At 47.1% G+C, this 25,103-nt stretch overlaps 1 protein-coding gene across 6 annotated transcripts in view; it reads left to right on the top strand.

Moving 5' to 3' along the window:
- DOP1B (DOP1 leucine zipper like protein B) overlaps positions 1-24,605 on the top strand; it is a 38,982-nt gene extending 14,377 nt beyond the window's left edge. For 3 of the 6 annotated variants that reach the window (XM_050332757.1, XM_050332760.1, XM_050332761.1), the window contains exons 10-37: positions 1,792-1,912; positions 2,324-2,443; positions 3,036-3,141; positions 3,230-3,421; positions 4,434-5,130; positions 6,098-6,369; positions 6,587-6,739; positions 7,228-7,328; positions 7,988-8,178; positions 8,785-10,372; positions 10,900-11,011; positions 11,355-11,540; positions 11,683-11,808; positions 12,402-12,536; positions 13,261-13,316; positions 15,094-15,198; positions 15,281-15,347; positions 15,887-16,028; positions 16,243-16,325; positions 16,539-16,648; positions 17,381-17,527; positions 17,625-17,686; positions 18,317-18,445; positions 19,336-19,472; positions 19,777-19,832; positions 20,810-20,956; positions 21,333-21,462; positions 21,836-24,605. In XM_050332757.1, the coding sequence (XP_050188714.1) occupies positions 1,792-1,912; positions 2,324-2,443; positions 3,036-3,141; positions 3,230-3,421; positions 4,434-5,130; positions 6,098-6,369; positions 6,587-6,739; positions 7,228-7,328; positions 7,988-8,178; positions 8,785-10,372; positions 10,900-11,011; positions 11,355-11,540; positions 11,683-11,808; positions 12,402-12,536; positions 13,261-13,316; positions 15,094-15,198; positions 15,281-15,347; positions 15,887-16,028; positions 16,243-16,325; positions 16,539-16,648; positions 17,381-17,527; positions 17,625-17,686; positions 18,317-18,445; positions 19,336-19,472; positions 19,777-19,832; positions 20,810-20,956; positions 21,333-21,462; positions 21,836-22,093 (5,729 nt within the window). In that variant the 3' untranslated portion in view covers positions 22,094-24,605. The other 3 variants (XM_050332762.1, XM_050332759.1, XM_050332763.1) reach the window with 3 other exon arrangements.
- The last annotated feature ends 498 nt before the right edge of the window (positions 24,606-25,103 follow it).

Raw genomic sequence — 25,103 nt, 5'->3', positions numbered from 1 at the left:
GGACAAAAACAAATGGCCTCAAACTGCACCAGGGCAGGTTTAGATCAGATATCAGAAGCAATTTCTCCCTGCAGGAGTGGTCAGGTCTCACAATAAGTGTCCCAGGGAGGTGGTGGACTCACCATCTCTGGGAGTGCTCCAGAGGTGTCCGGTGTGGCCCTTGGGGACATGGATTAGGGGATTGTGGTGGTGCTGGGACTGGATGATCCTGGAAGTATTTCCACCCTTGGTGATTCTGTGTTTTGTGCCCTGCTCTGCCATCTGAGGGGGACAGTTAAAAAGAACCCCTTCTGCCCTTGGCTCAATGTTCTGCTCAGTTTTGTTGCCTGGAGTTTATTTGCTGCTCTCCTGTTCCCTGTCCCTGGAACTGCCACCACCACAGGGGTGACCCTCTACCCACCTCTATTTTAAAGGACAAGTTCACCTTTTTGATGAAGACTTAATCCAAAGTGACTTGCCAAATATTTAGGATTTAAAAGCCTTCTGGGAGGGGAGTGATGTTGATTGAGCCTGGACGTGTTGAGAGTGAACACTTGAGTGGCAGCTCATTCCACAGGCTCCTGGGTCTGGGAAGTTTATCCCCTTCCCTGGGTCAGGGAATTCCTTCTGAGCACATTTCCTGCTCAAAAATAATCAAAGCACTGCCAGCAAAGGTGAGGATTCTGTGTGTCTTACCTAAGAAATAAATGTGACTTCAGGAGAAGGAGTTGTTGGTCTGTTTACAAGGCAGTGGTGCCAACTTCTCTCCTGCTGGATTTAGGTGGGTTTGGGCTGGTTTTTAAGGGGAAAAAAAAAATCTATTGCCATTAAAATTTCTTCTATTTCACTGCCAAAAAATGCCAAAGAGACTAAGGTTGTTTACAGTGTAAATGTGTAATATTTATAAATTGATTAATTTAGAGAGTAGATAACAGACACTCCCTCATTGCATGTGTTGCACTTGGCTGAGAGACAACTCAGGGTTAATCTGAACTGCAAATAAAGGATTATAAATCCCTTTTAAATAAGGGATATTTAACTAAACTGCATTATCCAGTTTAATCTTTCTGTCCCAGCCAGCACACGAAATAAAACTTCTGGAGCCTTAAGCCAATAAGACTTTAACTTCCTTTGGAAGTGGATTTAGCAAATGCAACTCTGATTTAAAGGTGTCAAACTAAAACATAACAAGAATTTTTGACCTTTTCTGCTGCTCTTAAGTCACTTTTTTCCCCCTCTTTTTAAAAGCACTTATTGCAATGTTCTATACAGTAGTTTTTTAATTATTTCAAGTTTAGGGTAGGGTAATTATTACAAAGCAGGACTGACCCTTGAAAATCAGGTGCAGTTGCCAGCACACTCCTAACTTACACTTTATTCTCAGACCTCTTTATTTTAGATATTTAGGCATTTTTATTATTTATTTTTAGCTATTTAGGCATTTGATATTAGATATTAGATTTGGAATTAGGTATTGGATTTTCAGTTATTTAGGCATTTGATGTTAGATATTAGATTTGGCATTAGATTTTTAGATATTTAGGCACTTGAACTCCCTCAGTTTGCTGATTTTTTTCCAGATTCTGTCCCTCAAAATGGGAGCAAGGCCACTGTGATAAATGTGCTGGGAAATCTGCTTGTTTTCCTTGTGGAAATCCACAGACATGGAGATTCTTTTGGGCACATAAACTGTAAATTGATGTAGAATTTACTGCAGGTGCCTCATCCCAGTGACTGAAGTGCAGTGTAGAAATTACTGCTCTGCCTTTCCGTGCCAGAAAATTCCTGGATTCTTTCTCCCTTGCCTTGCAGGCCCACAGGTGGTTGGGGATCTGTTCCTCGAGGTTCTCAGAGCCTTTTATTCCTACTGCAAAGATGCCCTGGGTTCTGACCTCAAACTCAGCTACAATCAAAGTGGCAACACCCTGGCCAGGTAACAGTGGCGAGTTTTCTACTCTGAGCTGAAAATGGATCGTTTTTATTAAGTTACTCAAATCAAGCAGTTTGGGGTGGAACAAAGTGACCCTCTGGGGAGTAGATGAGATTTTTGTCTGGCTTCCCCTTTTTTGCCCCCCCCACAAAGAGTGGATTTCTCCTGGATTAGCAGAGAAAAAAAAAAGAAGTTCACTGCTTGTGATGGAGGTTGAGTGACCACAGTGACATCAGCCACGAATCAGGGTGGTGACACAACTCTGCCTGCTGACTTCCACAGCTGGATTTCCATCATCAGGCAGAAAAAAATGCTCCAACCCCAGCTATTTCAGGCTGATTGAGTGGGTTTTTATGATGTTGTGTGCTCTTGGAATCCTCACTGACATCTGCTCTTCCTTTCCCTTTCCAACAGCGCAATCAAAGAGAACAAAAACGCGTCGGAGATCGTCAAAACGGTCAATCTGTTGATCACGTCCTTGAGCACGGATTTCCTCTGGGATTACATGACCAGATGTTTTGAAGATTGTTTCAGGTGTTTGTGTTTTCCAGCAGTAGCATCCTCCTTTAAAAGAAATGTCATTCCAGAGCTGTGTGTTTAAGATAATCATGAAGCTTTTAAATTCTGGAAGGGATGTAACACGTGCCAGAACCAGCCAGATATATAAGATAATTCAAGAATGCCAACAGGTGAACAATTAGATGGAAATTATCAACCTGAGAACAAAGGAGATTACTCTCAAAAGAGGGAAAAAAGGGTTGGGAGGGAAGGTGGAAAGGCCTTTATTGAAGGAAAATAAAGATACTAAATGGTCTTTAAGGTCCCTTCCAAGCCTAACCATTCTGTGATTCTCTGTTATCTCTTTTTAACCCTTTTAAACTCTAAAGAAAGATTAGACTTTAAGTAATAAGATTATGAATAGAGATTTAACCTGAAAACTGGCAGCACTTTAACATCCCACTTGCAGCTGAGGTGGTTCTGACAGAGTGGTTTATTCTGCTGTGTCAGAATTCCTCTTTCTCCAGAAAGCTTTTCAGTGTTCTGTGCTGGTTTTAGTGACTGTGACTAGAAAATCTTTGACATGCCAAAAAGCTTCCATAACAATGTGCCCTCCCTTTCACTGCAGAAACAAATCCTCAGAGATGAGATACCCTCTGGAAAATGTCAGCACTCCCCCGACAATTGCAGAGCTCTGCACACTGCTGGTGTTTCTGCTCGATGTCATCCCTCTGGTGAGGCCCCCCCGACTTTCTCCAGCGGTGATGAGTGAAGGATTAAGAGGTGATAACTGTTTTCAACTTTGCTTTTGGTTTGTTTTAGGAGCTCTACTCTGAAGTGCAGACTCAGTACCTGCCCCAGATGCTCAGCTACATGGTGCAGTCTCTCCTGGAAAACATGGAATTATTGAGTTTACCGGAACTCACTCATGCCTTAAAGACCTGTTTTAAGGTGCTCAGCAAGGTGCAAATGCCCCCTTCCTACCTGGACATCGAGACAGGGAGTGGAGATGGGGTAGGTGTTTTGTAACTCCTCATAGGTGTTTAAAACACTGGCATGACTTCTTTAAAATGCAAATTCTCTGAACTTAAACCTAGATTGTAATAACTGTTCCTCCAGTGCCTGAAGGGAGCCTACAGGAAAGATGGAGAGAGAGAGAGAGTATTTCCAAGGGCCTGGAATGACAGGAAAAGGGGCAATGGATTCCAATTGAATGATGGGTTTAGATTAGATATTAGGAAGAGGGTGGGCAGGCCCTGGCACAGGTTGGGCAGAGAAGCTGTGGCTGCCCCTGGATCCCTGGAAGTGTCCAAGGCCAGGTTGGATGGGGCTTGGAGAACCTGGGATCACCTCTTTGGCTCCTCCCAGAGCAATCTGATGCCTCGTTATTCTTCCTGGATGTTCAGCTCTGGCTTGTTAGGAATTCTTTGTGGCACTGAAGGAGTTTGGTCTTGTCTGAAACTGGGACTGCAATCCTGCCTCTTGAGAAGAATGGTTTTGCAAAGGCAGCAGCTAAAAATTGGAGCTGCCAAATCAAGCCCAGCTTCACGGCTGGTTAGGTCTGCAGGGCTCTCAATTAACATTTCAGCTGAGCACAATGGGGTATTGTTTGTGTGCAAGAGCCCATGATAAGGACTGAGGAGTAAATGGCATCAAGCAACCACACAAGCACAGCCTGCCAGGGTTTTCCAGCAGAACAAATGCGTGCCTGGGACTGGAAATACTCCAGGGTTTGCAGCATTGTTCTGATGGTACATCGATTTTAAGGAAATAATTCCTTTGCTAAGTGCCTGTAGCTACAGATCCATGGGTGGTTGCTGAGTCCAGGCACGAGGTTTGTACAAACATCTGTTGGGTTTTAAAGGCAGTTAAATGGCACTGCTGACAAATAACTGTGATCCTCTGATTTTGTAAAAGTCGCTGGAAATGGCAGATTTTAGAGAGTAGATTTTTCTGTCGCTGCTGTTCCCCGGCTTAAGATTCTGTTGGCAGTGCCACAATAACCACATGGATGTTCCTGTTCCAGAGCCCAGTGCCAAAGGAAGATGTGGACATGCCCTTGGATCCCAAGGCAGCGCTGCAGGAGGAGGAGGAGGCTCCGTTCCAGCCCCTCAAGTCAGAGGACAGCGGAATCGGCCTGAGCGCTTCCTCCCCGGAGCTCTCCCAGCACCTGGGGGTGCCCACAGTGACCCTGGAGAGGGATGACATCTGGAAGAAAGGGGGGAGCATCCAGAAGACTCTGTTTTGCATCCAGGAGCTGGTTGCCAAGTTTTCCAGCAAATACATTTTCGGGGTGCAGCTCCACGAGCCGAGCAACGAGGGCGTGGCGGCGGCGACGAATCCCGGTGGGAAGGAGAGGAAGGAGAACGGATACAGGTTCCCTGAGAGTGGCAGCAAGAAAAAGAGCCCCTGGGATGCCAAGCAGATCACTGTGCCTCAGGTGAAACAAATGCTCTCAGAGCTGTTCTCAGCCAGGGGCTCTCCCTTCAGGAACAAGAGCTCCGACCCTCTGCTCCCTGCCCACGACTCCGGGAATAAGAAGGAGAAGGAGGAAGAAGAGTGGGATTTGGAACAAGTGATGCTGGTCTTGGGACCCCTGAAAGGTGACTGCAAGGAAGCTTTCTCTGCAGCTTGTCACCTTCTGCTGGATTGCACCACATTCCCGGTCTACCTGTCGGAGGAGGAGATGGAACAGTTGTACCTCTCTCTGTTTGAGGCTCCTGGTAAGAGGAGATTCCTTTCCTGGGCAACTTGAGCCTCTGAGGATGGGAATAGCAGTGGAAAAGGCTTTTTTTTAATAAAAAAGCTTAGGGATTTGCAAAGACATGTGACCAGGGCCAGTTAGAGAACCTTTTGACAGGGCTGAAGTTGCCTGTGAATTTATTAAAGACTCTGAATTCAAAGGAGTCCAATGTAACGTGTAGGAATAATCTTGGATAACTGGAGGGCCTGTTTGTCCTTGGAATTCCAGCCCATTCCTTAGCTTTAGTTATTGGCCTGAAGGCCAGCTGACAGATAGGTTTGTAGGGACTGGAGAGGGGATAGAAACTGGAAAACTGGGTTCTCTTCCTCACTCCACTCCCCATTTCTGCTGTCTTCCTCGGCCAAGTGGTGATATTCCCATCATCTCCGTGGGTCAGCTGTTCTGCTTGGCATTATTCCCTCAGGAGAGGCACAGATGGCTTGACTGGATGTCAGCCATCCCAGTTCCCTGTGTGCTTGGTGGGTTCTGGGATGATACAGCTCCATGCTGCTGGGAAAGCAGCCCTGGATCAGCAGCCCTCTGGAGATGGCTGTGACAGTGACAGCTGGAAAACAGCAGCTCTAACCACTGGTTACCGGGTTACTGGGGTCCTGTAAGACCTTCCTGCTGGGAAAAGTGAGGAAAACATGGAGAGGTTGTGGGCTCCCCATCCCTGGAAGCGTTCCAGGCCAGGTTGGACAGGGCTTGGAGCACCCTGGGCTGGTGGAAGGTGTCCCTGCCCATGGCAGGGGGTTGGAACGAGATGATCTTTAGCTCCCTCCCAACCCAAACTCTGATTCTATGAAACACTGACAATGTCAGCATGATTTAGGATTTAGGAAGTAATTTCTGCCTCTCAGTCCTGTGACCTTGACCGGAGAATTCTTGGGAATGTGACCCCCAAAGCTGGAGATTATTTTAACCCTTTGTCTCCGTTCCCTTCCGAGGAGGTTGTGATGCCACCTTCCCGCTGTGGCTGAGGTCCCTGATGACCATCTGCTGCTGTGTGAGCGACTGCTACGTGCAGAACGTGTCCATCTTCACCCTGCTGGAGGTCATCAACCACTCCCAGTCCCTGGCTCTGGTCATCGAGGACAGGATGAAGCGCTCCAAAGTGTCCGGCCACAACCCCTTCCTGGGCAAGCTGCAGATGGTCACTCTCCCTCCCATCGCTCCTGCAGTCCTGAAGATGATCTCAGAGAAAACAGATTTCTACCAGGTGCCCCTTTTCATCTCCTTTTCTTTTTATTTCCCTGTCCTGAACCTCCGACTCGCAGAGTTCCACGATTCTAAGACAAAACTGGAGATCCCTTTTGGTAACACAGGGGTATTAATGCAGTGGGAAACTTGGAAATCAGGAAAGAAATGAGGAGGAGAAGGAGGATGATGATGATTATGATTATATTTATTATATTTACTTGTTTATTTTTCCTCAGAGAGTAGCCTGTGTGCTCTGGAACCAGCTGAACAAGGAGACTCGGGAGCACCACATTCCCTGTGTGGAGCTGTTCTACAGGCTGCACTGCCTGGCCCCATCAGCAAACATCTGTGAGGACATCATCTGCCACGCCCTGCTGGACAGGGATAAGGTGAGGCCTGAATCCAGTGCTTCCCAAATTCCCCTTCCACCCCATGTCTTCATTCCCATCGTCCTGACAGACTCTGTCCATGCCTTTGCAATTCCCTGGGATTTATTCATCGTGGGGCTACTGCTGAACTTAATCCATGGATACAAACTCTTTGTCAGTCCATGCTGGAGCTTTTTTAGTTTCACCCCAAATCCTGCAGTATCTAAAAACTTGCCATTTTCATCAGTGTTTCCACCAAAAAATGTAAAATCCCCTTATTTCTGGGTTGATTTTATAACCTTCATACTCCAAAAACTTCAATACCTTGTAAATGTCTGTCATCATCCTGTTGACCCCGTGCCCACCTTGGTGTTTGGTGCTCAGAATAAGCTGGATTTTAAAGCCAGCCAGTTATTAATTAATTACTGTTAATCCCTTCATGGCAGAGCAGCTCTTTAACAACTGACAGCACATTTTGTGACAAGTGCCTGTCTCGTTTTCCTTCCCAGGGGACAAGGCTGGAGGCCCTGTTCAGGTTCTCTGTCATGTGGCATCTGACCAGAGAGATCCAAGGCAGCAGAGTGACCTCTCACAACCGCTCCTTCGACAGGTATTTCCCGTTTTCCACTGGCTTGGAATCACATTTTTATTTCATTATATTATGCATTTATATCGTTGTGTTTATATATTTCATTCTGTCCTGCTTTAGTCCCTCCTTTTCTGATTTGGGGAAGAGTCCTCTGGAGAGGGAGAGTAAAAAATGGAACTTTCCACTTCCCTGCACTGCTTTGCAGAGCACTCCAAGTGCAGGGAGTGGTTTCTTGGGTGAAGGAAAGTGCTGGAAAAACAGAAAGAACTTCATTTGTGAAGAGTGGTTTCTGCATAGCAGACATTCTTTTTTATCTTGGAGCGGGTTAGGTTTGTCTTCCAAAGGAAAACAGCACCAGCTACTTATGGAAGAAGTAGGGGAAAAAAAAATGATCTTCTTTTAGTTTTGCTTCCTATTTACCAGACCTTGGTGCAAAATGAGACTCTTTCTAAATAAATATACAGGGAAGAACTTTGAAATCTGAGTGTGAGGAGCTGTGTGGCCTTGTCCCTGTAAATCCAGGTGTCCCTGAGCTCAGCCCAGGAGGACGTGCACGACCCAGCCACGATCCATCGGCTGCCGCTTCCTTGAGCGTGCTCCCTGCCCATTCCCAGGATTTTACTGCCTGCTTTTTGGGGGGCCTCTCAGCCGTCTCTGTGGTGTTTTCTCCCCCCCCTCAGGTCCCTGTTTGTGGTCCTGGACAGCCTGAACTGCTCGGACGGGGCCATCGGAGCGGCGGCTCAGGGATGGCTCATCCGGGCTCTGTCCCTCAACGACGTGGCCCGGATCCTGGAGCCGGTGCTGCTCCTGCTGCTGCATCCCCGGACACAGCGCACCTCCATCCACTGCATCAAACAGCAGCACTCAGCAGGTACAGCTGCTCTTGGCCAGGCTGAGTTTTCCTCAGCTCCTGCTCAGGGGAGTCTCTGGTTTCTTTATTCCAGGTTTCTTTATTCCAGACACCTTTTGTCCGTGATTCCCTCAACGTGACATTAAAACAACCAACACAGAGCTTGTTCCACAGCGTTTAATCAAAGAGAGCATTAGCTCTTTAATTGATTAATTAAGTAATTAATTAATCTCTCTGCTGCTATATCCTTCTCATTTCCCTCCTGATCTCCTGATTTTGTGTTCAGGAAGCATAAAAAGGACAATTGTCCCATCCAGAGGAACAGCACATGCTTTATGTTTGGATCCTATTTTCTCTGCTTACACTAAGTTAGAGCTGCTCTACCACTTTAAAAAAGAAATAATTCTTACCTTAACTCATTTTTGTACCCCGCTCATTACAATTAATACGAGGCTAGAGCAGAGTAGATTTATAACCTTTCTCTTCTTGCAATGATTTATTCAATATAAAGTACCTTGTGTTGACTGGATGACCTTTAAACACCCCTTCCAACTGTGATATTATTTTATGTGTGAAATAGGCAATAATGTGCTCTTTTTGACCCCCCAAAAATGTGGTTTTTTTCAGACTTTATACACGATTGGCTCTGCAAGAAAAAGGCCCCTCTGAAAGAGCCTGCCATGTCCGAGAGCAACTCCGAGGAAAACCTTCCCCTCAGCCAGTTTACCACCGTGGACAGGGAGGCCATTTGGGCAGAAGTGGAAAAAGATCCGGAGAAAGTGGAGTTAAAACCTGAGCAGCCTGAGAATGACGCACTTTGTGATGCCACAATTTCCCGGGACGCGGACGGTGACCAAGACAACAGCGAGCACACGGAGTCTGCAGACACCAGCACGGGCCACGACAGCGAGAACACCTCCTCCTTCTCTCCCTCTCTGGAGCTGCAAGAGGGGAGCAATGAGGGCAGTGAGAGAGAGGCCCCAAATCCCGGGAAGGTGCTCCTGTCCGACAGCTCCCGGTCCAGCGCGGCGCCCGACCTGGTGCGCGCCGACTCCGAGAGGACTCAGGCCTCGGAATCCCTGTCCAGCGATGAGGAGGTGGACCTGGAGCTGCAGGAAATCACCCATTCCAGGCTGCTGAAGCAGCAGAAGGAAAAGCAGGAGCTGGTGGAGGCTCTGTTCAAGCACATGCTGCTGTACCTGCAGCCCTACGACTCCAGGCGGGTGCTCTACGCCTTCTCCGTGCTGGAGGCCGTGCTCAAAACCAACCCCAAGGAATTCATCGAGGCCGTGGCCAGCACCAGCATGGACACCAGCTCCACAGCCCACCTGAACCTCATCTACAACCTCCTGGCTCGCCACCAGGAAGCTCTGGTCGGGCAGAGTTTCTACGGGAAGCTGCAGCCTCAGTCGCCCACCGTGTGTCCCCACTCCCTGCTGATAGAGCTGCTCACCTACCTCTGCCTCAGCTTCCTGCGCTCCTACTACCCCTGCTGCCTGAAGGTCACCCACAGGGACCTCCTGGGCAACAGGGACGTGCAGGTGAAGAGCGTGGAGGTGCTGATCCGGGTGGTGGCCCAGCTGGCCGCCGTGGCCAAGGCGGCGGAGAGCAGGAGCGTGGAGTTCATCCGCAGCTTGCTGGCGAGGTGCAAAGTGCAGGAGTTCGTCCTCCTGTCCCTGTCAGCCTCCATGTACGTCAGCCAGAAACGCTACCAGCTGCTCCTGGCAGATGGAGCCAGCCCTGGGGCTGAGGAGGAGCTCTTCGAGGAGAGCCTCATCAATTTTGGGCACGACCAAATCTGGAGCGAACACCCGCTGCAGATCGAGCTGCTGAAGCTCTTGCAGGTGCTGATTGTCTTGGAGCACCACCTCGGGCAGAGCCCCGAGGAGCAGGAGAATCAGCCAGACCTCTCCAAGGAGTGGCAGCAGGCCCTGAACTTCCAGCAGGCCATCGGTGCCATGCAGTATGTCTATCCACATCCCATCACTTCCCAGGGATTGTTCGTCTCTGCCGTGGTGAGGGGTTTGCAGCCCGAGTACGGCCACGGGATGCATCCCACTTGGGTGGGCTTGGTCACGTCTTCCCTGCCCTATTTTGGGAAATCCTTGGGCTGGACTGTGGCACCGTTCGTGGTACAGATCTGTAAAAACCTGGATGAGCTCGTCAAGCAGTACGAGAATGAAGCTGTGAAGGCATCCCCCAAAACATCTGCCAGGTGAGAGGCAGCGCTGTGGGGTTTGTTGTGCAGAGCAGTGAGTGTGTAGGAACTCCCTGGTCTGATCCTCAAATCCTGCTGTCCCTGGAGCCCCAGGGGAGGTGGAGACAGGGTTGTTGCAGCAGTGGGAGGAATTTGGAGGAAGGGAGGAAAGGGAACCAGCAGCTGTGATGTTGCCTGTCTCCCTTCTCTGCCTTCCATCCAAGAAAAGAAGTTCCCAGTTTGGACAAGACTGAGGATTTGGGAGGAGTAATTTAGGAGAGACACAGAGAGACTGTTCAGAACAGGCAATAAGTGAAAGGAGTAGAGAAAAATATTGAATGCTGAAGATTTATAGTCAGGTGGATAATAAAGTTCTAAAACAATGAAATGGGGTTGTCCAAGAATAGTCTGGGAATCCTTTGTTTTGATATTCCAGTCTGATCACTCCAGTTTTAACTGTTGAATAGAAATAAGAATGGAGTTTTTAATCAAGGAAATACCCCTTGCCCTCTTAACCTATTTGGGTTTTTTATCCCCCTCCAAAGCTTAACTTCCAAGAGAGAAAACGTGACACCTGATTACCCACTAACCCTTCTGGAAGGTCTGACAACCATTGGGCACTTCTGCCTTCTGGATCATCCCAATCCCACAAAAAAGGTAAGTTTTAATGCCCACCACTCACCTGAGAACTCAGCTCCAGCTCAGCAGAGCCCACAGCCCTTTTTTCCTCAGAGGTGAATACAAGTAGCAAACCACTTGTACAAAAAGATTAAACCTTAAAGAAACCTCACAGCACACCCCAAGAATTGAACTAAATCAAAGCTCAGGGATGGAGGGTGAGCTCGATTTTATTTGAAGACAGAAAATTAAGTTTAAATAGATGTTCTGGGCAATGCAAACGTTAGTCCTGTGGAGCTTCTCTGCTCTGTCATTCCCAAACCCTTCTATTTTAATATCTATATTTTGGTGTGGGTTTTTTTGTGGTTTTTTTTTTTTCTAGTCGTGTTTAGCTGAACCTGCAAACCTGAGGAACGCCAGGAATGCCATCCTGGAAGAGCTGCCTCGGATCATCAACACCCTGTCCCTGCTTTGGGGCGTCATCAAGAGGGAAGACTCCCAAAAAAGACCAACTGACTTCTTTGGAACAACCAAAGGCTCTTCTTCAGTCTATTTTAAAGCCACCAAAGTAGGATTCCTTTTAAACTTTCCCCCCCCTCACCAGTGCATTTTACACAGTTCTTTTGTTATTTTCTGAATATCTCGAGATATTTTGCCTTACAAAGTGAGGCATTGACAGTTATTTTATCCCTCCCCCCCCAACTCTACAGACATTAAGAATGAAAATATTGGACTTCCTGAATCCACTGACAGCCCAGCTTGGAATGCAGCTGATGGCAGCAATTGCAGCAGTTTGGAACAGCAAGAAACCTCACAGGAGTCAGAGTAAAACCAAGGTGAAAGTCAAGAAAGGCACCGTTAATTGTCCAGTGTAAAGGCAAATGTTGCATTTATGTGATGGGTTCTAAACTCTGGGCTTGTTTTTGGGTTCTTTGGGTTTTTTTTTTACAAGTGACTGAAAAATCTGAAGTGCTCTCATTTATAAAAAGCAGCAGGACTACAATTAAACCTAAATAAATAATCAAATTAAGGGCAGTGGAGCAGTTTGAGTCTAGAATTAACAGGCAGGTTTTTTTCTTCAACACTGGATTGCAATCTTAGGATTGCAGTTTGACAATTATATTTTAAAGACCACGAATCAAATTCCATGTCCAGAGAAAGGCCAGAGCTGGAGTGTTCTCTGGAACTGAGCATTTATCCTGAGCTTTCTTTTCATTTTACCATAATTAAAGTGTTCTTTTGATGAAAAAGTTCGGTTTATGTATATTTCTATATATTACAGGGAGAAAATACCTGTATGGCAAAGGGGTTTGCATTTGATTTAACTTCTCTAATTCACATTTTGCATAAGTTTTCGGTGTTTGGTTGATCACACAAAGAGCTGCTTTGTGTGGCCCAGGGCTCTGAGGGCTTTGTCTTGTTTTGTCAGATTCTTCCAGTGGCCAGTGCATCTCAGCTTGTTCTTGTGGACTTAATTTGTGCCCTCAACACGCTGAAGATTGACACTATTTTACATCTCATCAAAGAGGTGGTCAAGAAACCGGCACAGATCAAGGGTGAAGAGGTAAGCACGGAGATAATTCCATTTTCTTCATATATTCTCTTCTGGATCTGTCCCAGTGTGTCTGCTCAGCACTGTTAGAAGGTTTTTCTCTTAAATGTGGGATTCTCTGTTGCTCCTGAGGAAGTTTTGTTTTCCAGAAGGTGGATTTCTGTGATTTGATCCCTCAGGGTAAGAAGGTTCTGCAGAACATCACCATTGAGCAGATGGTGACAGGGCAGGGGGCTGTGCTTTTAAACTGCCAGAGGGCAGGGAGAGATGGGATATTGGGAAGGAATTCCTGGCTGGGAGGGTGGGGAGGGGCTGGGATAGAATTCCCAGAGAAGCTGTGGCTGCCCCTGGATCCCTGGAAGTGTCCAGGGCCAGGTTGGAGCAGCCTGGGCTGGTGGAAAATGTCCCTGCCCGTGGCAAGAAGCTGGAACTGGAAGATGTTTCAGGTCCCTTCCAACCCAAACCATTCTGTGATTCCACAGTTGCTGGGAATGAAAAGGTGGGGGGGCCTCCAGCTCTGAGGATGGTGCCATTTTTGGGAAGCTCCTGCAGATCTGGTCGCTCAGCGAGGCATTTCTGTCCTGTGCTGCTGTGCAGATACTTTGGCCATCTCTTGCACTACAAGTGGCTTCACTTGAAGGGCGTGTTAAAACCACTGAACACAAATATTGCACAGCCTGGGCCTTCATTTTCTTTCTGATGGCAAATAATTGTGGTTCTGCTCTTTGTTTTGCAGAAGTCTTCTCTCGTGGACATCCCGATGCTGCAGTTCAGTTATGCTTTCATTCAGAGGTAAATCAGTCACTGTAAAGGAGAATTTTCTGTTTGACTCCAGACAGTTTTAAGGTGGAAAAGTGCATTCTTCTTGTAAGTGTTTATAAAAGCAAGGCAAGATCATGTTAGAGAGAGCAAATCACAAACCTGACTGCTTGTTCTAGGGAAGGGATTCTGTCCCTCTGCCCCCTCAGGTGAGACCCCCCTGCAGAGCTGCTCCAGCCCTGGGAACAGCACAGGGAGCACAGGGAGCTGCTGGAGAGAGCCCAGAGGAGGCACCAAGAGGATCCCAGGGCTGGAGCAGCTCTGCTGGGAGGAAAGGCTGGCACAGCTGGGATTGTTCAGCTGGACAAGAGGAGCTCTGGGGGGACCTGAGTGTGGCCTTGCAGGGCCTGAAGGAGCTCCAGGAAAGATGGAGAGAGACTATTTCCAAGGGCTGGAGTGACAGGACAAGGGGGAATGGCTTCAGACTGCCAGAGTGGGATAGATTGGATATTACAAAGAAATCCTTCCCTTGGAGGGTGGTGAGGCTCAGGTTGCCCAGAGAAGCTGTGGCTGCCCCTGGATCCCTGGAAGTGTCCAAGGCCAGGTTGGAGCAGCCTGGGCTGGTGGAAAATGTCCCTGCCCGTGGCAAGAAGCTGGAACTGGAAGATGTTTCAGGTCCCTTCCAACCCAAACCATTCTGTGATTCCACAGTTGCTGGGAATGAAAAGGTGGGGGGGTCTCCAACTCTGAGGATGGGGACATTTTTGGGAAGCTGCTGCAGATCTGGTGGCTCAGCGAGGCATTTCTGTCCTGTGCTGCTGTGCAGATACTTTGGCCATCTCTTGCACTACAAGTGGCTTCACTTGAAGGGCGTGTTAAAACCACTGAACACAAATATTGCACAGCCTGGGCCTTCATTTTCTTTCTGATGGCAAATAATTGTGGTTCTGCTCTTTGTTTTGCAGAAGTCTTCTCTCGTGGACATCCCGATGCTGCAGTTCAGTTATGCTTTCATTCAGAGGTAAATCAGTCACTGTAAAGGAGAATTTTCTGTTTGACTCCAGACAGTTTTAAGGTGGAAAAGTGCATTCTTCTTGTAAGTGTTTATAAAAGCAAGGCAAGATCATGTTAGAGAGAGCAAATCACAAGCCTGACTGCTTGTTCTAGGGGAGGGATTCTGTCCCTCTGCCCCCTCAGGTGAGACCCCCCTGCAGAGCTGCTCCAGCCCTGGGAACAGCACAGGGAGCACAGGGAGCTGCTGGAGAGAGCCCAGAGGAGGCACCAAGAGGATCCCAGGGCTGGAGCAGCTCTGCTGGGAGGAAAGGCTGGCACAGCTGGGATTGTTCAGCTGGACAAGAGAAGCTTTGGGGGGACCTGAGTGTGGCCTTGCAGGGCCTGAAGGAGCTCCAGGAAAGATGGAGAGAGACTATTTCCAAGGGCTGGAGGGACAGGACAAGGGGAATGGCTTCAAACTGCCAGAGTGGGATAGATTGGATATTACAAAGAAATCCTTCCCTTGGAGGGTGGTGAGGCTCAGGTTGCCCAGAGAAGCTGTGGCTGCCCCTGGATCCCTGGAAGTGTCCAAGGCCAGGTTGGAGCAACCTGGTCTAGTGGAATTTGTCCCTGCCCATCCAGGTTGGAACTGGATGATTTTTAAGGTCCCTTCCAAACCAAACCATTCCACCTCTCTATGATTTTTTTATGACCTTTCTCCTCACCTGTTCTGTGTTGCCCAATGAATGGACAGAGAACTTCTAAATTCAGTAGAACTGAACACTCAGGTGTGTTTTGGTGTCTCTTTTTTTGGCAGGCTGCCTGTCTCAGCCCTGCAGGAGAACTTCCAGCCCTTGCTGGGGCTCCTCAAAGAGTCTGTGCAGTTGAACTTGGCTCCTCCTGGCCACTTCCTTCTGCTCAGGTACTGTGGGAGACAGAAGGGTTGGGGGTGCCTTGGCAGGCATTTACAGCCACTAACCCAGAGGGAATTGTTTTTCCCACAGCACCCTGAATGACTTTGTGACCAGGACACCCAGTCTGGAAAACAAAAAAGACCAAAAAGACTTGCAGGTACAGTGGAGAAACGTTCACCTTTCGGTCCCTCGCTCTGGCACCGGGCATCTGAGTGAAAGTGGAGATGGCCTGACCTGTCCTTTGTGTCTGAAACTTCCCCTGTGCTTTTGGGAATGCCTGGATGTGCATCCACACATTTTGGCTGAGGCCTGGTAAACGTGGGAGACTCAGACAGGAGGGACCAACAAAATTTTGGTCCAAAGGTTGTGTGAAACCACGAGCTTTTCAAAGCTGCTCTGCCTGGGTAGTGTGTCAATATTGAGATCTCAGAGCTCTCCAGGAAAATCAGTGGCCTAATTAGCCCTGAAGCTCCCTAATTAGCCTTGAAGGTGTGTTTGGCAATGGAGATGACTCTGAGCTCAGCTGTTGTGCAAAGAAGAGGTGGAGCAGAGCAGGATTTCCCTCCTGTCCTGGCGGTGATTTCACCACAACAGTTCAAGCACCACTTAATGTGGCTGCAGTTTTGGCTCTGGGAATTAAATACACCAAGTGATGACAGTGCCCACCTGATGCCACTTTTTCTGGTCACCTTACAGGAGGTGACCCAAAAAATCTTGGAGGCCGTAGGGACCGTGGCTGGTTCTTCCCTGGAACAGACCAGTTGGCTGAGCAGGAACTTGGAAGTGAAAGCTCAGCCTCAGATTTTACCAGATGACTTCAACATGGACGATGTGAACGGTAAAGTGCTTTTCTCTTGACTTCCTGCTCCCTTTAACCCCCCTGCTGGAGGCCTTGAAGAGCCCGAGGTGTTGGATGGTGTGTGGCTTGCAGGAATTTACATTTCACTGTGTTGCCAACGTGCAAACAACAGTTCTGTTTGGGAGGCAAATTTAGGAAGCAGCGAAACCTGGACGTGCCTGAAGAGAACACTGAATTATTTTGCCTCTTTCAGATACATCAGTGGCCCCATCTTCAATGGTTTCTGCCTCTGCTCCTTCAATCTACAGCGTCCAAGCCCTTTCTCTCCTTGCAGAGGTAAGTAGGGCCCTCTCATCTGTGGGGGTGGCTTTGATATTATTCAGCAGAGGTGGGGTTTGGATATTATGAAGCTTTGATGTTATTAAGCAGTTTAATTTACTTGAGTAAACATCAAGTTTTCCAGGCAGATCAAATGGCCTGAAACTAGAATGTGTTCCCCACTTTGGCCACAATTTGGGTTCAAAGAGGTGTTCTTTTTGCTTTTTTGAGGTCCTTGCTTCTCTCCTGGACATGGTTTACAGGAGTGATGAGAAGGACAAGGCCGTGCCACTGATCTCCCGTTTGCTCTACTACGTCTTTCCTTACCTGCGCAACCACAGGTGAGGCTCCCTCTGCACGTTCCCTCTGGGCTTTTCCTCTCTTCACCTGGATTTTTGGCTTTTCCTCAAAGCTCTGTGCTGGTCAGGGAGTGTGCAGAGACTCTGGGATGGGGCAGCAGAGCGCTGGGCACACCAGGAAGCAGGAAGAGCAGGATATGTCCCTACCCTGTGCCTGGTTTTTCAGCCAAAAGGTGATGGGTGATATCCAAGGGTTTCAAAGTGCGTTGGAAATTTGGTTTTTGGAGGGAAGTTTTGATTGACACCTGTAGTGGAGACAAGGCTGGACTGTTTGCTGTGATGTGTCCAGTCTGGAAATACCTCCCCAGATTGGGAGTTGCTTCTGCACAAACAGCTTTGATCTGCCCAGCTCCTGCTCCCACTTCCCAGCCAGTGGACACACAGGTCATAGAATCAGGGAATGCTTTGGGTTGGAAGGGACCTTAAAGATCATTTAATTCCACCCCCTGCCATGGGCAGGGACACCTTCCACTAGATCAAGTCGCTCCAACCTGGCCTTGAACACTCCCAGGGATCCAGGGGCAGCCACAGCTTCTCTGGGAATTCTATCCCAGCCCCTCCCCACCCTCCCAGCCAGCAATTCCTTCCCAATATCCCATCCAACTCTGCCCTCCAGCAGTTTAAAACCACCATCCCAAGTTTTATTTTCTATAAACATAAACTTTACTTTAAAAAAATACCTATTTATCTTTTTTTTTCCCCCTCTTCCCCCAGTGCCTACAACATTCCCAGTTTCCGTGCTGGTGCTCAGCTGCTCAGCTCCTTGAGCGGATACGCCTACACCAAGAGAGCCTGGAAAAAAGAAGTGCTGGAGTTGTACATGGATCCCTCCTTTTTCCAGATGGACACTTCATGCACTCAGTAAGACCTGGGATTGTGGCACTCCAAGCATCTTTCCCCAGGTGAACCCATTCCAAAGCTTTCCCTGATCATCTAATCCCTCCTTCATCCCCTGCAGCTGGAGGTCCATTATTGACCATCTCCTGACACACGAGAAAACGATGTTTAAAGACTTGATGAGTAAGTACCAGCTGCTGAGAGCTCCCCTCTGCTGCAGGTTGGGATCCATTTGCATTTGAGGTATCAACTGCATTTTTAATCTCCTGATGGAGCAACAAAACAGTGACACTGCTAATTCAGCCTCATTGACCGTATTGTCAATTTTATTGCCTGTGCTGAGTTAAGTCTGTATTTTGGTCACATCTAAAACACACCAGAGGTGGTTTTGTTGTAGAAATGCTTGTGCTGGGCTCCTGCATTCACGTTTTGCCCTAATTTTGAGTTGCTCGAGCGTGACCTTTCCCAGGAGGAGGCTTTGCCAAAGCCTGCAGGTGTCCGCAGCTGGCACGAGCCCGTGCAGAAAACCTTGGAGTCATGTGCTTTGACCTCTAATTCAGGCTTGGGGAGAGTGTGGAAGAACAGCTCCTGGGGAAAGGGTGGGATAACACCCCTTAAATTTGCCCCAGGCAGCTTTCACCTCTTTTTCAGCCCTTTTAAAAGGGTAGTGAAGGTTTGCAGGGCGAGGTGAATTCGCCATCAGCAGACCCAAACACGGAGATTTTTTTTCTTAGGTTTCAGAACGTGGGGATTATTTGCAGCCCAAAACACAGGCATTCTTTGCATGGCAGATAACTGTTCTCTCTGTCCCAGACATGCAGAGCAGTGCCCTGAAGCTGTACCCCAGCTGTGAGCAGAAGGCCATGCTGCTGAAGCGCCAGGCGTTCGCCGTCTTCAGCGGGGAGACCGACCAGTACCACCTGTACCTGCCCCTGATCCAGGGTGAGATCTGCCATCCCACTGCCTTTCCCTGCCTGCTGGAACACAGATCCCTCTGCCCAGAGAAGCTGGGGCTGCCCCTGGATCTCTGGAAGTGTCCAAGGCCAGGTTGGAGCGACCTGTGCTAGTGGAAGGTGTCCCTGCCCATGGCAGGGGGTTGGAACTGGCTCATCTTTAATGTCCCTTCCAACCCAAATCATTCTGTAAGAAAGGAATATCACCTATTTTCCCACACATACTTCCATTTCTTCCTAATTTTTAATAAAATTTATTAATCTCTGAATTCTAACAAATAAATTATCTAATTAAGGAGAGACAGGAATCTGTGTCTCAAGACCTGTGGTCTGGAAACGTGATTATTTTGTGGCAACCTTCCAGCCACTCCTGACCTGTTGTTTTTCTCCTTAAAAGTCAGTTTTGACCAAATTTTGTGCTCTAAAAACCCACCACATCTTCAGGCTTTGTCTGAATCCCACTTTTGTTCATGGAATGTAAAGGGCTCAGCCCAAAACTGACGACAAACCAAACATTTTGGGGAAGAGGGATCTTTCCCAAGGGCCTGGAGTGACAGGACAAGGGAAATGGCCTTAAGGTGAAGGAGGGCAGGGCTAGATGGGATATTGGGAAGGAATTCCTGGCTGGGAGGGTGGGCAGGCCCTGGCACAGGTTGCCCAGAGAAGCTGTGGCTGCCCCTGGATCCCTGGAAGTGTCCAAGGCCAGGTTGGATAAACTTGGAGCAACCTGGGCTGGTGAATCCCCTGCCTGTGGGGATTGGAATTAGAAGATCTTTCAGGTCCCTTCCAACCCAAACCATTCTGTGATTCCACATTTTTTATTTCCCAAGTTCAAGAAAACTTTTGTGTTTTTTTTTACTTCTTTTATGTTTCCTCCAGAACGACTGACCGAGAACCTGCGTGTGGGCCAGACCTCTCTGGTGGCTGCCCAGATGTTCCTCTTCTTCAGGGTCCTCCTGCTGAGGATTTCTCCTCAGCATCTCACCTCGCTGTGGCCAATTATGGTGACAGAACTGGTAAGGAGCGAGGAGTTGTCCCAAACTAATTAGTGGGGTTTTTTCCCCAGTTCTCCTTTTTTCCTCCTCCCTGTTTGGAAATGTTTTCATAGTTTTTTACATCGGTCTGATAATTTGGGGTTAAAAAAATTAACGCAGCCATTGGGAAATTCTTTTTTGATTCATTTTTTTGAATCTCTTGGCTGATTTATTAATTTGTTACGAGTCATAAAGGTAAACTCAAAGTCTGGGAAGGGTCACTTTTGTTTGGGATGGGGTTGTGTGAACATTTCAGCATCCCCACAAATAACTTATTCCTTTGAAGATCCAGACATTCCTACAGCTGGAAGAAGATCTGACTGAGGAAGAGGAACCATCAAAGTGAGTTTTGTTGTTTGTCTGAGAGAGAAATCGTGAGAGCTGCATGTTCTGTACCTGCCAGTTTTAATTTCTTTAATTAATTCATTCATTCTCTGGGATAGGGAGGAGCCAACAGGATTTTTTGGTATTGCACTTTTATATTTCTGGTGCTGATGAGTCAGAGTTTAGGATTATTTTATATTATGAATTATATAATTATGACAACTGTATATTTATAAAATTTTAATATAAAATACAAATAATTTTAATATATATTTATATAATGATTTTCATTTTATATAACAAATATTAAATTTAATTTGAATAATTATATATAGTAATTATGTATAGTAATTATAATATTAATTATATAATTATAATTGTGTAATAATTATATATAATTATTATATTAAATTTTATTTATTATTTTATATTATCTAAACCAGTGATATGCTTTAAAGTATATATTTAATATTAATATAAAAATGATATAAAATATTTTTATATGAATATAAGTTATTTTATTATTTATTCTTTGTTCATTTTATTATTTATTATATTATTTATTAGCCTATAATTTATATTAATATAAAAATTAATATAGTCATTTAGTAATTAATATAAAATATATATTTACTAAATAAATATATATTTAATATATATTTAATATATAAATATATATTTAATATATAGTATATAAATAGTATATATATACTATATGTATTATATATATATAAAATATATATACAATTATTAATTGCATACAAAGATAAGATTTAAATGCCAAGTCAGCATTTGAATATTTTAACATACTGCCCTTTTTTTGATATATTTTAGCTTATTTTCCTCCTACCAGCCTTCTTATTAATCCCACAATTCCTTTCATACAATCTCCTACCCAATAAAACCAGTTGTGCCAGTGCTTGTTTCTGTAAATGCCGATGGAAAACCTTCCGTGGATTTATGTTTTAATCGACTGTTTCCGGATCTGGGCGCAGGAGCAGCAGCAGGACGAGCAGGCAGAGGGCAGGGGACGCCAGCGGGGCCGACATCCAGCACAACGAGCTCTCCCTCTACCTGGCAGCCTGTAAATTCCTGGACACGGCGCTCTCCTTCCCCCCCGACAGGATGCACCTGTTCCAAATGTAAGGCCCAGCTTGGAAAAGCCGAGGGAGGTTCGGGAAAGGATTCCCTGCTTTCCAAACCCCTCCTCGGGGAAGGCTTGGGTGTGGCTGAATCCCACCCGAGCCTTGGAGTGGGGAAATGGTTTCAATTCCGAGGAATGACAGAGGTTTTAATAATGGCGAAACAGGAAGATTCTAACCTGGAAAAAGTGGGAGAAGGGGAAAGATGGAGCCTGTTTTCCCTTTGCACACACGTGGGAATGTTGTGGGGGTGGTTGCTTTCAAATCCTGACAGGGTAGTTACGAACTAGAAGACAAATTCTCAGGAAGAAACCAGGGCTGTGCCTGGCTATGATCCAAACAGGGATATTCCTCTCATCCAGGGATCTTCTTTCAGGTACAAGTGGGCTTTTGTCCCAGAGGTGGACACGGAGTCATGTCCTGTGACCTCTCACCTGGTGGAAAACCATCAGGAATGCAGGCCACACATTGTGAGGATCATGGATCTGCTCAAGATGAAATACAGGGTAAAGAAACCTTTCTTTTTTTTTAATTTTTTAAATCCAGTCATTTACTTTCCTAAACAAGTGACAAGATTTTAAGTTGTGTGACAGATTTTTAGGTATGATTTCTTCCCTGGGAGGGTGGGCAGGCCCTGGCCCAGGTTGGGCAGAGAAGCTGTGGCTGCCCCTGGATCCCTGGAAGTGTCCAAGGCCAGGTTGCAGCAACCTGAGCTGGTGGAAGGCTGATCTTTAAGATGTCAAACTGCTTGTGAGTGGAAGGCAACGAGAAGCAATTTTCCTGTTTCTCCCTTAAATCTGCCCACAACCCCCAGTGAAAACAACTCCTCTCTGACAGGACCTTTAGTAAATCTCTTTATTTCTTTATTTTTGCTCCCAGGAACCAAACCACATGGAGGGAATTCCCAAGAGGCACAGATTCCCCCTGCTGACCCTGCGCTCCGTGTCCAGCATCACCCAGCTCGTGCCCTTCTTCCACACCCTGTGCCGGGCATTTACAGCCAACAGCGGCCAGTCCCAAAATTCCCACCCTTCCCCAGCTGTCTCCATGGACTTTGCTGGAAGCAACAGCACCAAGATCTTGCAGCAGCTGGAAGACAGCGTGGAATGTGACTTCCTGGAAAACATGGAAGGTTGAGCCACGTGTGGGACACTTGGATGGCGGTGGAAAAACAGCAGAACGAGGGAAAGCTTCGCTGCAATTCCTTTTTTTTATTATTCCCCCAGCTTTCAAGCTGCGTTTTGGGAGCGCTCTCCAGGAATGCAGGAGTTGGTGTTAAAAAAAAGCAGGAATCTGGAGTTGCTGTGGTGGGGAGGTTGGGAAGTGGGGGGGAATGTGCAGATTGGTGGTAATTTATCAGAGTTACTGTATTTTCCTTGGTTTCCTTTTGGGGAGGATTTAAAGGCGTTTTTGTAAATAAGGGGAGGATATTTTTGCCTTGGTGAAAGTAGCAGTGGCCCTGGAAACTCCTCCAGGAAGTGTTTTCAGCTGCTTTTGGAGCCGTGTCCCAAAGGTAGAGGTGAGAAAAAGCTAATTTTGCATGGCACTGTACAATCAGTTTGCAGATCAGTCGTTCCCTGAGGTTAAAAGCCCTTGGACTTGGCCTAAAACTTACCCAATTCCCAACAAATCACCCAAGTTCCACAAACAGATGGATTTTCCTAAGGCTCCCACATTGAGCAGCCTTACCTTTCAGCCCTGGGCTATAACAGCATCCTCCAGGCTTAGCAACTCCAAAATAAAAATGTGCATAAAAGGCAAAGCCAATGCTGTAACATTTTGTAATTAGCATTGCTTGAGGGGTTTTTGATTTTAACAAGCTGATTGCAATATGATAGTTCAGGTTTTTAAATTATTAAAAAAAAAAAAAGCAGCTTTGTTCTTTCAGTGACTCAGGCCACTTTGCAACTTCTGAAATGCAAGCAAATGGAGATAAATCTGTAAAAAATATAAATTGCTGTATTATTCAGCAGCTTAATGGAAAGGAAAATAATAGTCTTTTTTTTGTCTTTTTTTTTTTTTTTAGGGCCACTTTTTGTACAAAAGAATGTATTTGGCTGTTCCTAGGTGGTGAGAGAGGTAGGGAAATGGGAATGGGAAAGGGCAGGGGGAATGTGTGGTTTGGTGTCAGCTGGATTTCTTTTTGCAAACCTCACCCAGCAAACGTGGGAGGCTCCCCTGTAGTGGGTTCGACCTGCAGAGAGACGAAGCTTTCACCCAGGGGTGATAAATTAAAATAATGGAACACGTTTTGCTCTGCTGGTACTGGAGTGAATGCTCCGTGAAAATAACACTGGGGTGGGTTTGTGCTGAATTTAAATAAACTCTTTGCATTTTTACTGTTAAGGAAAGGGATAGGCTGAGGTGGGATATTGTGTGGTCACTGAGAATGTGAATTATTTCTAGGGGTTTAATTTATTAATGATCTCCAGTGCTGCTGGGATGAGCAGAGGTGAGAAGCTGCCCTGTGAAGGCATTACTTGAATTTTGGAGCAGGTTATTTCTGAAACCTTTGTGTCCATTACCTACATATCCCCAACAGTTTTTATGGATTATTTTCTTGAGACTCAGGATGATCTGGTAGTTTTACTTCCAGCTTTCTGCTGCTTTTGCATTCCATACTTGGATATTTCCCTGAAAATCCTGATGGGATGAGGGTGGGCAGGCCCTGGCACAGGTTGCCCAGAGAAGCTGTGGCTGCCCCTGGATCCCTGGAAGTGCCCAAGGTCAGGTTGGACTCCAGGGCTTGGAGCACCCTGGGCTGGTGGAAGGCTCAAAGGGATCTCCCTCATATTTTATTCCTTTATTCCATCACTGTCAATCAATCTGCAGAACCTTTAGCCTGGAGCTCCAGGCCAGGAGAGGAAACGCTTTTGCTCTGCTGTGTTTTCAGTCCTTGCTTGTTTTCAGGCTAACCAAGCTCAGCTTTATCTTTCAGACACTTGAGCTGCTGATTCCAAAACAGCCCAAACAGAGTAACTCAGAGCTGAGTTTTGTCCTTAAGCACCAAAGGTGTTTATTTCCTGCAACGCTGGGAAGCAGCTCCCAGGTCCTGAGTGAAAAGTCAGGTCATTTAAACAGTTTTCCCAGAGAGGTTACAACATCTTTCACGTACATATTCATTGGATTTCGACATCTCATCATCATATTCATGATGGGCGGGGTTTGGGCGGAGCTCGAGGCGGGGTCTTCTAGAATCATCTTTTGGGTGGTCCTTGGCTCTTCTGCCTCGCTTGAACTTCTCAGCTCTCTTTGTTCATCGAGGCAGTTTCTGGAGCTTGCAAAACCTCTTGACTCCTGGCCTTGGTATCTGCTTCAGGTGCCCACCTTATCTTTATTTATAGGTTGTTTAAAGTACATTCCCAGTATCTCTTGCTGCAGTACAGTCAGCAGGACAGAACAGGCTCAACATAAACAGAGCATCTCCCAGAGCGTGGTACCGACCCTCTCCTAGTTCATCCTTTAAAACCTTGCTCTGTTTCGCTCCCCACAGAGGGAGACTTTTCAAATAGCCAAAGGATTTGATTTTCCTGAAAGCAAAAAGGTAGCAGGTGCAACCCAGGGCTTGGCACGTGGAGCATTAAGTGATGTATCCGAAACTATCTATGAATGTAATTCTTCTAATAATATTAAACGTTATTTTGAAATACCTTTTCGAAGGCAGTTCTTATTCTTCAGACTCTCTTCGCTGCTCACTCACTGACTTGAATTTTTGTCTGGCTCCCTGAGGTTGGAAAAGCCCTCCCAGGCCATGGATCCCCCTGTGCCCCATCCCCACCTTGTCCCCCAGCCCAGAGCACTGAGTGCCACGGCCAGGCCTGCCTTGGACACCTCCAGGGCTGGGCACTCCAAACCTCCCTGGGCAGCCCCTGCCAAGGCCTGACCACCCTTGCCAGCAACAAATTCCTCCTCCTGGCCAACCTGAGCCTGCCCTGGCACAGCTGGAGGCCGTTCCCTCTCCTCCTGTCCCTGTTCCCTGGGAGCAGAGCCCGACCCCCCCCGGCTCCCCCCTCCTGGCAGGGATTGCAGAGCCAGAAGGTCCCCCCTGAGCCTCCTTTTCTCCAGGCTGAGCCCCCCCAGCTCCCTCAGCCCCTCCTGCTGCTCCAGCCCCTTCCCAGCTCCCTTCCCTTCTCTGGACATGGGAAAG

Source organism: Myiozetetes cayanensis, unplaced genomic scaffold (genome assembly GCF_022539395.1).
Source record: "Myiozetetes cayanensis isolate MyiCay16 unplaced genomic scaffold, myiCay2020 scf5-8, whole genome shotgun sequence".
Lineage (NCBI taxonomy): Eukaryota > Metazoa > Chordata > Aves > Passeriformes > Tyrannidae > Myiozetetes > Myiozetetes cayanensis.
Note: the sequence above shows the minus strand (reverse complement) of the source record. Positions and strands in the feature narration are given on the sequence as shown.